Genomic DNA, 16133 nt, shown 5'->3' with positions numbered 1-16133 from the left:
GTCCCGGGATTGGCATTTTTTTCGATGGTTAGTATAATTTTTTATATTCACAAATAACATTGATAAAATCGGTCAAAAATAAATCTAGTATAATTTATACTATTTAAGACATATATTGTTAATATTGTATACGTTCAATCTTGGAAATACATTGGAGTAAATAATATTGTAATATAAATAATAATGTGAATTTAATATGAGATTGCTGTTTCTGATAGTAAAGCCTAATCGAATGGATCAGCGAGATTTAAAATAGTAAAGCAAATAATCATGGCGTACTTATGGCCTTTCCGCTTCATAAATCTAATTAGTCAGCCAAATATGAAACTGCCGTAAAACGTATGAGATCATGGTGGAATTACTTTGTTAAAAGTGCGAAGCATTGTTTTTTTCAATCTTTCTCATTTTTAATAATTTATGTGAAAAAATAAAATAAATCGGCAACTTACACACGGGTATAAATCAAAATTCACTCAAACTCAGTTTATTTCTAATGTAGCTATTTTTTTATTATAAGTATTTTTTTCTGTTATATTTTTGCTTTTATTTTATGTTCCATAAAAATTGATAAAAAAATTCAATCCCGAAATCCCGGGATTATGTTTATCAATCCCGGGATTCATAGGTATCGAAAATAGCCCGGGATTGGAATCCCTAGTCACGGCCAATGCGCTGTTTAGCGTGGTCCGTTTTCATAATACGAGATCATCACGTAGACGGCGAGGGGTAGAGGTAGGCTGTTAAGACCCGACATAACTAGTGCACACTAAACTTTGTCAGTCAAGGTATTTTTTTTCATTGAACTAAGTATAATAGTCAAAAATATTAATTTATCTATAAAATATCTAAAATTATGCCACTAAAACATAAATAATTTTAGTTTTAGTTAATAGATAGAAGAATATTTTTTTAAATTATGATTTTAATATAAACAGAGCTTGATGAATTAAGAAAAAACTAACCAACGCCATCTATAAATGAAAACAAGTGAGTATAACTAAAAAAGTTTACTGTGCACGGTTTATGTCGAATCTTAACAGCCTACCTCCACCCCTCGCTACTGGTGATACTTGGATCCTGCATGACTAATTTTCGAACATAGAAGTGTTGGACTATTTTTTTTAATTATTCTGATACGTTTAAAGCGTCACGGAAGGTAACCACCACACATGACGAGTGGAGATAGGGTAACATTATCAAAATCTTGTATGAAGTATCTATATTCTACTTCTTGTAAGACCAGGTGTCGGAGAACTATGACTGGCCACATGTGACTATTTACTACGCACGCATGGTTATTAATAAATATTATATATGAAAATAAAACAACAATATCAAAATAATAACAATGCACCTCATTTACCAGCACGTATTCTGTGGCGAGTAGGGAATCCAATCCCGAGCCAAAATTCTGATCCCGGGATTTCGGGATTACAATTTGAGAATCCCGGGATTGGCATTTTTTTCCATTGTTAATATAAAATTTTTATATTTACAAATAACATCGATAAAATCGGTCAAAAATAAATCTAGTATAATTTATACTATTTAAGACATTTATTGTTAATATTGTATACGTTCAATCTTGGAACTACATAAGTTTAATGGAGTAAATAATATTGTAATATAAATAATAATGTGAATTTAATATGAGATTGGTGTTTGTGATAGTAAAGACTTAATGAATGGGTTAGCGAGATTTAAAATAGTAAAGCAAATCATGGTGTACTTATGGCCTTTCCGCTTCATAAATCTAATTAGTCAGACAAATATGAAACTGCCGTAAAACGTATGAGATCATGGTGGAATTACTTTGTTAATAGTGCGAAGTATTGTTTTTTCCAATATTTCTCATTTTTATTAATTTATGTGAAAAAATATAATCAATCGGCAACTTACATATGGGTATAAATCAAACTTCATTCAAACTCAGTTTATTTCTAATGTAGTTATTTGTTATTAAAAGTATTTTTTCAGTTATATTTTCGTTTTATCTTATTTTCCATGAAAATTGATAAAAAAATCAATCAATCCCGGGATTCATATGTATCGAAAATAGCTCGGGATCCCGGGATTGGGATCCCTAGTGGCGATATAAGAAAAAAAATCAGTAACGGAACCTAGAAAAAATATGTTTGTTATTTTAATAAATGGACAAAATCTTCAAACAACATTAATAACACATGTCCTAATCGTTTGTTAAGAAATCGCAAAAAATAAAAACGCCCCACAGATGGTAATTCCTACAAATAAACTATTTTTTTAAAATGAATCTGACGAAATAAAAAGCAAGATTTATTATTAACATTAGTTTTGTTAAAGTTTCTATAAATAGTCTGAGTGATTTATTTTCCAAAATTATGTTAATACATAATTTTGAACGGCTCTATTTTGTAATGTTGTTTGCTGGTTTGAAATTATTATTGTGGTAATCATGTTTGGCTCTCAATAGGTTTATTCTATACACAAGGCGGCTATCGACGGCCAAAGTGAAAAGTATTATCACTTCATATTTATGTATTGAGGCAGTTAATTGTTATAATTTGTTAGCCTTTTAAACTATCAAAAATGACTATTTAGCTCAAACGTTAACACAACCAAGATATGGACTGTTAACACAGAGCACTTTTTGACAGTTAACTTATTTGTGACAATTTAACCGCCTCAATACAAACATAAGATAAAGTACCATTGATAGCGTGTACCTTGTGTATAAAATAGCTTCGATCGTCTCAAAAGCTATCCAAATTCTGTGAAAGGCAATGACATTAATATGGACGAAGCATCTGGAAAAAAAAATGACACTCACTTTTTTGTCGGGTCTGCCGAATGGCATAATCTGTTCTAACGCCATTACAATAAAGGTGATATTGCTATAAATTCCCGATGCTTTTTGTCGGGTCTGCCGAATGGTTCGGTTCGAACGGGTTCGCTCAATTAACATTGAAACTAGAAACACTGTTCTAACGCTATTACAATAAAGGTGATATTGCTATAAATTCCCGATGCGTGATATCGCATAATGGAAATTGCGTGACGTCTACCTATACATGTGCGAATTTACTTGCTAGCTACTTAACTGAGTGCGTTGTCTATTAATAATGTCATTGGTGAAAGGTAATCAGTTTTTTGTACCTCAAAACAGGGTTTCAAAATATATGATTTTAAATCTACATTACATTGAGAAAGTTGTCAAATATAAGATACGTAACTAATAAAAAAAAACTGTGATTAAAAATAGTGTAGGCACATATTAGTTTATATAATAAATATATATGAAACAAAATATAACCAATGGATTTATATGTATAGTCTAATCATAATCTAATAATACGTTATAGTGTTGGTATTGAAAAAGTACATACTGTAATAAGTGAAGGAAATATGTTTTAAAAGATTTTCCTGTACATATTGGTTGCATATAAAATTATTCAAGAATAATGTGCATGTCGATTTGAACGCGAGGAGAAGGGATATTATGAGAATACATTTTTATGATTAGTTGTGGTAAAAACATCTGATTGGAAGCAAGTCATTTAGTATTCTAACGACAGAGTTATATTATTATAAATTAATTGGTGTTATAGTGAAATTATCGACCTTAATCTCTAACCCCGCTTAGAATTACCATATTTAATATTAATACGTACAACGACTAAAATAAATTTAAACAGGTAAAGTAGTTTAGTTTATAATTTGCGTTATTTTTATCATCAAAATCAATTACAAATAATTAAACAATAAAAAGGCTGGACATATCGCTTAGCGAGTGAATAACCGCTAGACAAATATCGTCATACACTGGTACCCAAGGGGCACTAAATGACCACATTGTGGCCTAAAGTCCGGTCAATCGACGTATTAGTAAAGTTTGGTGAATGTGGAAGCGAAGAGCCAGTGATGGAGAAGAGTGGAACGAACCAGGGGAAGGTTTAATCCAGCATTGGATAGACTGTATTAATAATATGATGTGAAACGGTATATTTGTCAAAGCTTCACAATACATACGCATATTTTTTGTTGTGTTTTCCTCAGTAGTTATTTGGAATTTGATTCTCTTCAAATAAGTGTTTGTGGATGTGTTTGGATATTTGTATTATACGTAAGACATAACTATACATTTATTAAATATACGTTTTAAAACAAAATAAAAATCATCTTCTATCGTATTGCCACGAAAAAACAAACATCACATAGAGCACACCAATATTTTCCAACGTCACGGCATAAAATAAAAAATAAAATATAAACTTTTCGCTGCACACTGGATTATTCGCACTATTTTTTTTATTTATTAATGAACGGCGCATGCACATTGAAAAGGCAATTTATAGTAAATATAGACAAATCAACTGATAAAAATTAAAACAATTTAAAATAGAGCACATGAAACAACAGTAATATAATATATTATGATTTGACAAAATGTAGTATAGAAAAAAAATCATAAAATTAAACGTCTACTATCAGTTTTTGGGTGAGAATAACACTGTGACTGTAAGAATTGCATCTGTGAGATATATGCGCATGTTTAAGGAAACACTTTTTTATATTTGCGTCGATGCTTGACTGAGCTGGTAATTGGATTAGTGTGGCGAGAGACCGGAGTGAGTGGAGAGCGCTTGTGGAGGAGGCCAAATCCCATCCCGGGATGTAGCGCCGTGGAAGAAGAAGAAGAAGCTTGACTCAGCTACCATACATTATAATATCTATTACTGCTAAAAAATAGTATACTGTAAGTACAGTGCGCCAAATACAATGTATCGCATATCATACCAGTTGGAAAGCTATGTTCTAATGTAGTCACTGCAGTGTAAGAGGTAAGGAAAATCTAAATCATTGTTTAGAAGTTTTGGAACTATTATTCCAAAAAGTTTGGAAACCTATTTATATGTAGTATCCACACAACATATTGATATGATAGAAATATGACAGCTAGTTGTCATAGACTGTGTTTATGGTTTTGAAGCTGGATTCTGTTTATTATTAATCGTAAGAAAAGTATACAAAGCATGCGGAGCGTTCTCAAAAATTACCAATATTGGAATGCGTGTCTCGTTAAAATGATAAATTTTAATGCATATTGTGAAGCAGACGTACGCAACTAATGAACACATGTGTTTAAGTTTATGACATAATATTTCTCTACACCTAATATCTTATTACAACCTCTTATTTACTTGCACCAATAGTGTGAATTTTAAACTATCGTGATAATAACTGTTTACACGTAAAAGTGAGTCCTGACACTGCTGACTGTCTTGCCAATCTCATTTTTCAAAAGTAAGCGAGACGAGATGTTATCATTTTATGGTACTATTTGATAGCCGTGAAAATTGGTTAACATCAAAATGAGTCTCTGCGTGGTGTAGTTCGTTTTTTTTCGCGGCAGGTTTGTCACTATTGTTTCATTGCGCAGGCTTAGATATCGAGCAAATACCAACTGTCGCGTGAAAATTCAGAAGCTTCTTAACTTTTTTGATTCATGTATGCAATCTTGCAACTTGCAGAATAATACATGTTGTCAGCAATAAATCTATGCGCGTGTAATATTCATGGTTAAAACTTTACTAATTGATGAAATTTTATTCTTGGTAAAATTTGTTTGATTAGATTGACGCAACCAAAATGACGCCAAATGAGCAAAAGCCAATTGTGAGAATTGAAGAAAGCAGCTTTCCCAACTTCGCATATCCTGGATATAGAGATGACTTTATAAAAGATGCTGATCAATGGCTGATAGGGAAAGTACGATGTGACAATGCCGAAGGACTGTGGAGGATACATGATGAACTGTATGACTTTTCCCCATTTGTCAAAAAGCATCCAGGAGGCGCGCAATGGCTCAGGCTAACAAAGGTAACAATAACAATATAAATTATTGTCTCTACTCTCAACCACTGTGTTAATGATACGCCGCGGAAAGGCGTGTTCTGACATCGAACGAAACGACAATCGAATCAACCCTTACTTCACACATGTTGAACCGACAATTGAAATTAAATGGCGCCAAATGCAGTTATTTATTTGGGAATACGTCATAATGTTTTAAGTTTTTGAAAAAAAATGCGCAAATCGTCGTGTTTGAGATTGGAAATTAGATTTGAAAAATAAATAAAATAAATACGTCAGAGACCGTTTTAAAAGAATTTTCCGTGGACAAGATTTGTTTGTTGATCAAATTGCCACTCTCATTTCTTTTGCGATAGTAAATGAAGCATCTTCTCGAGAACGGGATGTCTATATATTTCTATCACATTTTTGTCATGGATAAAAAAATGTGGATAAAATTGTTTTAACCACTTTAAAAGCCATGTCACCTAATTTAATAATACTTTAAATACCTACACCGTATGCGCATTTAAATTCACACTTGAAGTGATTAAATTTAGCTAATGAGTGAGGATATTTTAGTTCACACACTATGAAATCATGTTTAAACTCATATCTATCAGTTGCGATATCTCATCATTTGATCGATAAAGTTGAACTGGGTAATTTTTGTTGAATAAAAAATGTGCATTTTTAAATTCACCTTTCCAATGAGAAAAATTTACGTACTCTTGTATTATTATATAAATAATAATACATTCATTTGTCATTATTAAAATATATTTAATTCAGGATTCATATAATATACTATGTCTGTTGCCCGTGTACAAATATTATATATTTAAATACTTTATTTGAAAATGATCATGTTTATGAGAAATTTAACGAGTTGTTAGTACAGACTTGTATATGAAAAATATACCTAGTTTAAATTTTCCTTTCAGGATGAGAGATTTTCCTTGTGTCGTGTTAAAGTGATGTCATTTGGAAATGATCATTGTATAAACGTTGGATAAATATGTAATATATTAACATAGTTATTTCTGAAGGTCATATTTTTAATCGTGTACACGTGTCAACACTTTCTACATAGTAATATACACTTTTCGGATACCTACAAATCTTTTAAAAATGTATTTGAAGGGATTGTCTAAATATATTTTTTTCCATTTTTAATTGGATAATAAGAACGGATATTATAACGGTCGTGGATTTAAAATAGGTTTTAATCACACGAAAAGATAATAATATGTATAAAACATTTGGTGATATTTTTTATGACAGGAAAGTATGTAAATTCCTAAAAGTCTTTATGCATAATTTAAGTATATTATACAATAATTTCGTCAGTCTCAAACTTTTATATGGGTTAATGATAAAATTATGAAATATATTGTGATAAAACCGAAGCTTGCCTAGATATAAACGGAAAAGATTTCTAATTACATGTAATTTTGTATTCTAGAAAAATCGATGATTTTTAAATGCAATAAAATGTATTAAAATTTCCTTCTACACTTAACAATAAATATGGACTATAATATGAAATTACATTGGGATGATAAAAATAATCGCATATAAGTGAATTCAATAATAAATTGAAACTATTCATTGGATACTTATTTAAATAAGCGTCAATTTATGTTTACTGAAATTAAAAAAAACACAAACGTATTTATTTTACTTTGGTATTTAATTATTTTCTTTTTCATATCAATTAAATTAAGTTGCATGTTACGTAATTCTATCACTAGATGTCGTTGATACTATATTAGTAAACAATTTAAGAGTACTCCAAAAGCTAGCTTTCTTAAAAAATATATATTTGATTTATTTGAGAACCTGGACGCGCGAGTATAATTATTTACTAGTTTCTGAATAATGGAAATTATTACTTCTTTGGATTTTACACCAGTTTTTTTAAACTAACCCTCGTCCAATTTCTGATAACGATATCAGTGCAGATTAGGGAATCCAATCCCGAGCCAAAATTCTGATCCCGGGATTTCGGGATTATAATTTGACAATCCCGGGATCCCGGGACTGGTCCCGGGATTGGTATTTTTTTCCATTGTTATTATAAAAATTTTATATTTACAAATAACATTGATAAAATCGGTCAAAAATAAATCTAGTATAATTTATACTATTTAAGACATTTATTGTTAATATTGTATACGTTCAATCTTGGAAATACACAAGTTTAACGGAGTAAATAACATTGTAATATAAATAATAATGTGAATTTAATATGAGATTGCTGTTTCTGATAGTAAAGACATAATGAATGGATTAGCGAGATTTAAAATAGTAAAGCAAATAATCATGACGTACTTATGGCTTTTCCGCATCAAAAATCTAATTAGTCAGCCAAATATGAAACTGCCGTAAAACGTATGATATCATGGTAGAATTACTTTGTTAAAAGTGCGAAGCATTGTTTTTTTCCAATCTTTCTCATTTTTAATAATTCATGTGAAAAAATAAAATGAATCGGCAACCTACACATGGGTATAAATCAAACTTCATTCAAACTCAGTTTATTTCTAATGTAGTTATTTTTTATTAAAAGTATTTTTTCTGTTTTATTTTCGCTTTTATTTTATTTTCCATAAAAATTGATAAAAAAATCAATCCCGAAATCCCGGGATTATGTTTATCAATCCCGGGATTCATAGGTATCGAAAATAGCTCGGGATCCCGGGATCCCGGGATTCGGGATCCCGGGATTGGAATCCCTAGTGCAGATGTATATCACGGTAAAACGGTTTCAACCCCTAGTTAGTTAGTTAATTAGACTGGTGGTGCAATGCATCCTACAGGCATCTTTGTCATAAGACATTAATTGTAATGCCAATTTGGAGGGCAATTTATTGTGTTCAAACAAATCGTTTTGGTTATTAATATATTCCACTTACGTAAAGGGCGTTGTTTTACAAATTTTTAAGGCAGGGTCCACTTGGTTCACTCCGTGTGCTTTTGGTATTATTAGCATTTATTTTTTATATCATGTCGTGAACGATTTCAATTTTTAAATTTGTAATTGCTCATATTCATTGTATTCAGATAAATTTGAACTTGAAATTGAAATTGAATCTGATTTCAATTTGAATTTAGTTTCTCCTTTGATTTTGTCCGTTCATTTTCTCTTAACCTTCTTGAGAACTCAAGATCTATTGCATATTATAACTTAAAATAATACCTGGTGCATATCTATCTTACTCATATTGCCCTCAATATACTATTAGATCGAATTCTACGGAATAACAAAATATAATTTGAATAACCGCTTAGTGAAAATATGTGATATTATGTTTCAGGGTACAGATATAACAGAAGCCTTCGAATGCCATCATATATCGATACTCCCGAAAACAATGTTAAGTCAATTTCATATTCGCACAGCATCACAACAAAGAAACTCTCCATTCACTTTCAAAGAAGATGGTTTTTATAAAACTCTCCAACGGCGGGTACGAGAGGAATTAAAAACGGTACCAAAAGGACTGGAGAGGCAATCTGAAATAATTGTGGATTGTTTAGCAGTCTGCACGTTTGTGGCACTTATATTTGCAAGCCGAGTGGAATGGTTGCCCTTAAAGGCAATTCTGACTGTCGTCACAAGTGTTTTCATTGCCTGGACAACCGTCGCCGCGCATAATTTTACGCACCTGAGGGATAACTGGAGAATGTATTTGTATAATTTAAACTTATTATCAACCAGGTAAATGACTAAATGAATATATGCAGTGGGGCGAAGTGTCAAAGGTTAGAGAATTCTTCGCTTTCTTCAATAAAATGTGATATCCCATAGACAAAAACCACCAGAATATTAACTCCCCGTGTAAAAATCCCCCGCATAATAATAAAAAACTCTTTTTCTCGACATAACAAAATAATGAATACAAAAAAAAAATTCTCAAAATATTTCGTTATAATTATTAAATATGGTTTTCATTGTTCCCACACTTAAATGTGTATTATTATGTTTAAGTATAATTTTAAACAGTAATATTAAACTACATTTTTTGTCAGACATTTCATAAATAATTATATTTAAAGTAATCAATTATTTATCTCATTCTTTCTCTAAAATGTGCATATTAGATGGTAGTATAATTTTAAATTTGTATCCATATTTTCTTCTGTAAATATTTTTTTGTTGAATTTATTGTATTGTCAAATCCATTTTTTTAATATTCATTGTTTGTGTTGTATCCGTGAAATTTTATTTAAACAGTTTTTGTTCAGGAGAGCTTTTATATGGATGTTTTTTTAAACATGGGATTATTGCTCAGGGGTTTGTACAGGGTGTAATTAATTATCCTAGAACTTCTAAAAAGAATAAATTATTTTCAGCAGTGAAAGTAATTTTATTTGGGTAATAATATATCACTACTATTATTCCACCATGTTTGATCCTTAGAGGATCATAATATTATTATGGGCCTCCACGGAGTGAAGGTTGTAGGTAATAACAGATTTTGTTTTTACGAGAAATGGATAGAAAAACAATATTATTTGTATTTCCCAGATAGATGATTCAAACCTGGAACCCACGACATTACAAACCGATGCTTAAGCCGCTCGGTCATCGTGGGTGTATATATGAATTACTATCCAATAATTCAAAGAATAAAGACAAAATACCGGTGTTTATTTGAGAGATTTTATTTGTGAAAGACATAACAATAAAAAATATTGATCGAATTCTTCTGATATGAAATTTCTAGCTATGTACTAATATTTTTGTATATACTTTTTTATTGCTCCAAGCATTGTTATTTTATGTGGTTATTTATAACTTTACTCTTTGTCATGTTGATCATTTGTTTATATTGATGATCAAAGAAAGAAACGATAAAATCTTTTACCTCCGCCACTGCGCATCATTGCATATGTTCTCTAATATTGTATTTTCTTGATATATTGTGTTATATTTTTTATAAACTTAAATATTATAGATCTCATATAAAACACAAATAAAAGAATATACTATTTATAAAATCCCCAATAACAGTCATCACAGTTTTTAACATATAATTTTAGAATAAAACATAATTATTTTTCAACAGGGAATGGAGAGTGACTCACGCCCTTTCACATCACCTATTTCCAAACACCCTGTGGGATTACGAGCTGTACTCATTTGAGCCATATGTGAATTGGCTACCATGGAAAACAAAGTCAACCTTTGTTAGATTCGGATCGATTGTATATTCATTATTTTTGTATCCCTTTTCTTCCGACAGCGTTATATTACTAAGGTTAGTATTATAGTTAATAAATAGCAATATTCGAATTATTGAGGGTACCTACTAGGGGTTTAGGACGATTTGGCACCTGGACAACTGGGCGCCACGCAATCGAATGATTCGAAAATAAATAGACGTTCGTGAATTATAGGTACTTACTTTTAAAATAATATTTTCAGTATATTATATATTTAAATTATTATATTATTATTTAATACTTGATGAGAATATAAATATGCACACGTAAAAATGATCTAATTATGCATATTATATTTATGTTCCAACGAAAAGAGATTTATTTGATTTTTATATAAAGCCTCAGGCATAATATTTCTCAATCTGCAATAAAAAACATTAGGTTATGAGGCAAATGAATTAAAACTACTATTATAGTAGATAAATAGATGAATTCCTCGTCTAATTTCTGTACAAAATCGTAATAAACGTTTATTTATTTCATTCAACAGTACGGCGACTACGGTACCTACTAGTTCATGCGCGCACAAAAAAAATATTTGGTGGGAGGGGGAGGTAAATTGGAAGGACAATGCATGAATCCTCACTCACTCATTGAGTCCGTCATGAGACGAACTACTATTCTCACGAGTTCCTCGCTCGACAACTCTTCAACCGTCATTCTACTTGAATCAAGTCTCTCAGTTATACATTATTCATTAATACCTATAATAAATCTTTTGATCGCATCGATCTCACCAGTACATCATTATAAACTTACGCTGTCATCTTTATTAAAGTATTATTGTATTCTTGCAATGACAAATAAATTCCCCTCCCAACGTCCAAGCCACTACGACGTTATCTCCTCCATCTCATCTACCCCCAAAAGTGGTGCCCTGACGTGTTAACGATGACGAAACGCCAAATGTGTTTTTAAATAAATTGTATTCATTAATTATTTAAACATTTGGACACGGGCCGCAAGTAAAATAGCAAAATATGATATCGGTGCATATGCAAAAACTGTTTTTCATTTACTTCGGCTAACGGCTAATTGGGCAATGTCACTATCTCCGCATGGTATGTGCATGTGGAAGAGAGTTGCAACATTAACGACGTTTTTGATTTATGACCATGTCTCAGGCGAAACGATTTATATGTGCGAGAGGGCTAAGACATAAAAAGTGTAAACTTCTTTGTTAAGTCTGTTTTGTGTAATGCACTGAAATTTTTTCAAGGATAATGGTTGCTAGTATAATATTAATTGCTGGCTAATGGTGGTAACTTAATTTGAACGACGGAAAATAGAGACCGACAACAGTGATAAGCTTTGCTTAAAATTGAAGAATATTATCGGAGTTTATTCTCTTCAGAAGCGGACACGAAACTGTTTTGTTAATTTTTGTGAACTTAAATTATTTTAGGCAATTTTTCAGGTTATACAGAATTTTCTTCAACAACGGCCTGTGTAATTTGACATACCGCGATTTGATAGGTTTCTCCATTCCATTGACGATGTGTGTTTTTGGGTCTTCATCTTGGATGACGACTCTAATTCATTGGATCATCATTTTACATGTTTCAAGTTTCTCTATAACTTTCATTGGATTGAATTCAGCGCACCATCATCCGGATATATTCCACGATGGTGACTCGCCTTGGTAAGTATATATCTATCAATTTCATATTACTAGTACCTACTCATCTCTTATTTTGCATATTTATTTTGCATATATATGCGAATATTTTGCTGTTGAAGTGTGGCTCATCATGCTGAATCCTTTTTAGAAAGAGCTACGAAGATAGGAGTTTCGATAATATATCTTTATTAATATGGTACCCAATGCGCAATTTGTTAAGTAGTAGTATCGGTAAAATAGTCATATAAATATTCAAGCTATGGGAAACTCACAAAAAATTTATAATATCTCCGGGAATCAAACCCGAGTGGGCTAATATGGTAAGAATCCATCTTGATTTATTATAAGCTTTCAATTATTATAAAAACCACAAAATAAACAATGAATCAATATTCTGCATTATAAATATAAATACAGACTAAAAATCAATCAAATCAAACGATAATTATTATAGAATATTGACATTTTTGTTGCCATCTTAGTGTTATTTATAGGCTTTCAATCGCAAAATATCAAATTTAACTTCATTATAAATATTAAAAACATTAAATACATGTCAAAAACTGAAAATCAATCAAGTCAGACGATAATTATAAGAAAATTGGACTTCTGGCTGACATCTTTTTTATCTGACATCGAGAATTAATTTGAAATTGAAACTGCCCAGAAACTCTTTTTGAATGAAATAATTTTTGGCTGAAGTAACATTATATACCTATTATAATAATTCGTCTAGGTAGTAGTAATAATTTATGTAAAATGATAAATGATTTAAATAGCAATATGTAATAATAAAAGTAGTAATAAAATATAATTTTAACGTAAATTTTTCAGTGAAGATTCAGACTGGGGTCTACACCAACTGTCAGCCATTATGGAACGTGAGGACATCAACGCTTCCTTTTTTTTCGTCCTCACCAGATACGGAAACCATGTCCTTCACCACATGTTTCCAACGCTGGACCACGCGTATCTACCATATCTTAATGCGATCCTCTACAAGACTTGTGAAGAGTTTAACACAAAAGTTATGATGTCTACACAAATGGACATGACGATTGGACAATTCAAACAGCTGGCGAGAAACACTCCGAATATTAGAACTCGTTTGAAGGAAACTCAATAATGCGATATTAATTTTATTATAAGACAAACTGTGTATTAAAAAGGTGTTAAATATTTACGGTTATTATAATATATTTTTACATCTTAGTATTTAAGGAGGTATTTATTCATAGCGAAGCTTAAAAATAAATTAAATCAAGCTTAATAGTATTTTTTTTTCTCTTCATTTGACCATGTCCGATCCTAATATGATCATATGAGCCTGGGTGGAGGTTTGTATTAAGAGATTTTTCTAGACCCAGCATTAGAATCTGGAACCCACGATATTATAAGCCAACGCGTAAGCCGCTCGGCCATTGTAGGCATCTAATAATACTATGTAGCTAACACAAATAACATTAAAAAAAAATAAATATAAACAAATCAACATAAATTATGGTAACATAATATTTTTAGCTAAATTTTGCGTCAATTTGAATACCAATCAATGCGTGTTGATGATAGGGGTTAAACGTGGGTGTTATATTTATGATTTTATTCGATCGCACAACAAAGACGACCGCGTCCGTTATGCGTTACAGATAGAGTGCATATAGATAACCATTGGTTAACTTCGCGTTAGGTTGGTATTAGTTCAGACACGTATTAACGTAGTGATCAGTGCACATGACCGCGAATTCCGGGGTTAGGTTCGAATCCTGCTGTTATAATAATATAATATTTATTAATGTTTTCAAATTATATATGTTCAATATAATTATTGACTAAAAAATATTGTTATATGATAATATATATTCTACATGTTTTAAATAATAATTTATTGTAGCTATATTTTTGTTAGATTGGCAGTACTTATTTAATTACTAACTAAGTACCATCAACATCTATTTCACACGTACCATACATTATGATATTCCTATTACCTACTCAAAGGTGGGGTTTATAAAGGAATAATCCCTTATGAATTGTTCCGGATACATACGTTTTGCCCGAGGCTTTGATGGGTAGATAGATCGTGTCGGATGAACGGAAATAATGCACCGTGCAATCTCCAGAGATCTAATTGAAATGATACAATAATAATTAAACACGATACACAATGGCCAAGGTAAATTACTATTACACCCACAATGGTAACATATTGTACTCTGAGATATATACATTGTGTACTTAGGTATAGCATTTGGATGGTAAGTGTGTTAACAAGTAGAGTTGCCACTTTATAACTTTGCACTCCGGCTAGGATGAAAATTATGTAATATATTCTAAAAATATTTTGTTTACATAATATATTATCTATTTATTTATTTATTTAATACTACATATTAATATTAGTGAATATCATTTGATCTAATTTTATGCGACGTAATCAGGCACAGAGGCCTATCAGTTTAGTTAAAAAAGTACAAAGTTATAAAGCATATTATACTCTACCTATTATTATTTTGATGGACGTGTTGGACAAAGATAAACGTTTTTTTAACGTGTCCGATCCTAATAGGATCATATGGGCCTCTATAAAATGGAGGTTTGTATTAACAGATTGTTTGTTTTTACAAGAAATGGATGTTACCTACTTGATTAACCTATTAGGTCCACTCTCTGACTCCAAACACAAATTGAAAAACAATATGTCTATTTGCGAGAGCCAGGATTCGAACCATCATGGACGTATTAGCCGCTCTGCCTATGCTAACGTGGGGCGTATGTCTCACCAGGGGGCAATTTGAATGTTTGGGGGGCAAAAAGATCATCTTGAAAATCATACATATATCAAAACGAAGCATAGCACAAGGATCGCACTAATTTTCTTCCGAGTTGTACATATAACGTAATATACATATTTACTTACTAAAGTTAAATTAAAAATAGTAAAGCATCTGTGCATTTTTATTTGAAGCAATTCATTTTTTTCAGAATTAGTTTGGTAACTATAAAATTTTGATTAAGATTTTTGAAGAGTTGAAGTGGGCTTGGCAGAAATAAGGTTGGGAAACACTGGACTGTAAACGTTTATAACAGAAATATAAAAAGACACAGTTACACAGTTTGTAGTATGCACATACTGTATATCAATAGTATTGCCAAGTAATGCGCAGCAATTATATTGAACTGAAAATGATTTCATTTTGAATGTTACATTCTTAAATTTTATTAAGTTATTCTAGTTATCAATAGTTATGTTACAATGCTGAAACATTTGTGTATTTTCACTTGGCTGTACTGAAGTGTCAATAACTTTAAAAATAGAAAAGGTATGACGTAACGTATCCGTAAAATGGCGCCAAACATTGACTTGGGAATTCTATAAAGTGCACTTTCAATATGAACGGAATCGATTTGACAGTATTTCTTATTATCATGGAAGTATTTTTTTCTTGCA

At 31.1% G+C, this 16133-nt stretch overlaps 1 protein-coding gene across 8 annotated transcripts; it reads left to right on the top strand.

Annotated features, from left to right (window-relative positions):
- Positions 1–3500: 3500 nt before the first annotated feature.
- LOC147073796 (cytochrome b5-related protein-like) lies at positions 3501–13953 on the top strand. 8 transcript variants are annotated; one of them, XM_085944430.1, is made up of 6 exons: positions 3501–4820; positions 5614–5859; positions 9153–9556; positions 10908–11099; positions 12482–12706; positions 13520–13953. In XM_085944430.1, the coding sequence occupies exons 2-6, from the start codon at positions 5629–5631 to the stop codon at positions 13809–13811; spliced, it is 1344 nt and encodes a 447-aa protein (XP_085800556.1). In that variant the 5' UTR covers positions 3501–4820; positions 5614–5628; the 3' UTR covers positions 13812–13953. The 8 variants fall into 8 exon arrangements, with proteins under 8 accessions (XP_085800556.1, XP_085800558.1, XP_085800555.1 ...); XM_085944432.1 differs by having other exon boundaries at positions 3505–3674; positions 9153–9523; positions 13520–13952; XM_085944429.1 differs by having other exon boundaries at positions 3516–3674; positions 13520–13952.
- Positions 13954–16133: the final 2180 nt, after the last annotated feature.

The sequence above is a fragment of the Rhyacophila brunnea genome, unplaced genomic scaffold (assembly GCF_057557595.1).
Source record: "Rhyacophila brunnea isolate RB1 unplaced genomic scaffold, BYU_Rbru_1.0 scaffold_17, whole genome shotgun sequence".
Taxonomy (NCBI): domain Eukaryota; kingdom Metazoa; phylum Arthropoda; class Insecta; order Trichoptera; family Rhyacophilidae; genus Rhyacophila; species Rhyacophila brunnea.
This window is presented reverse-complemented; position numbering and strand designations above follow the sequence as displayed.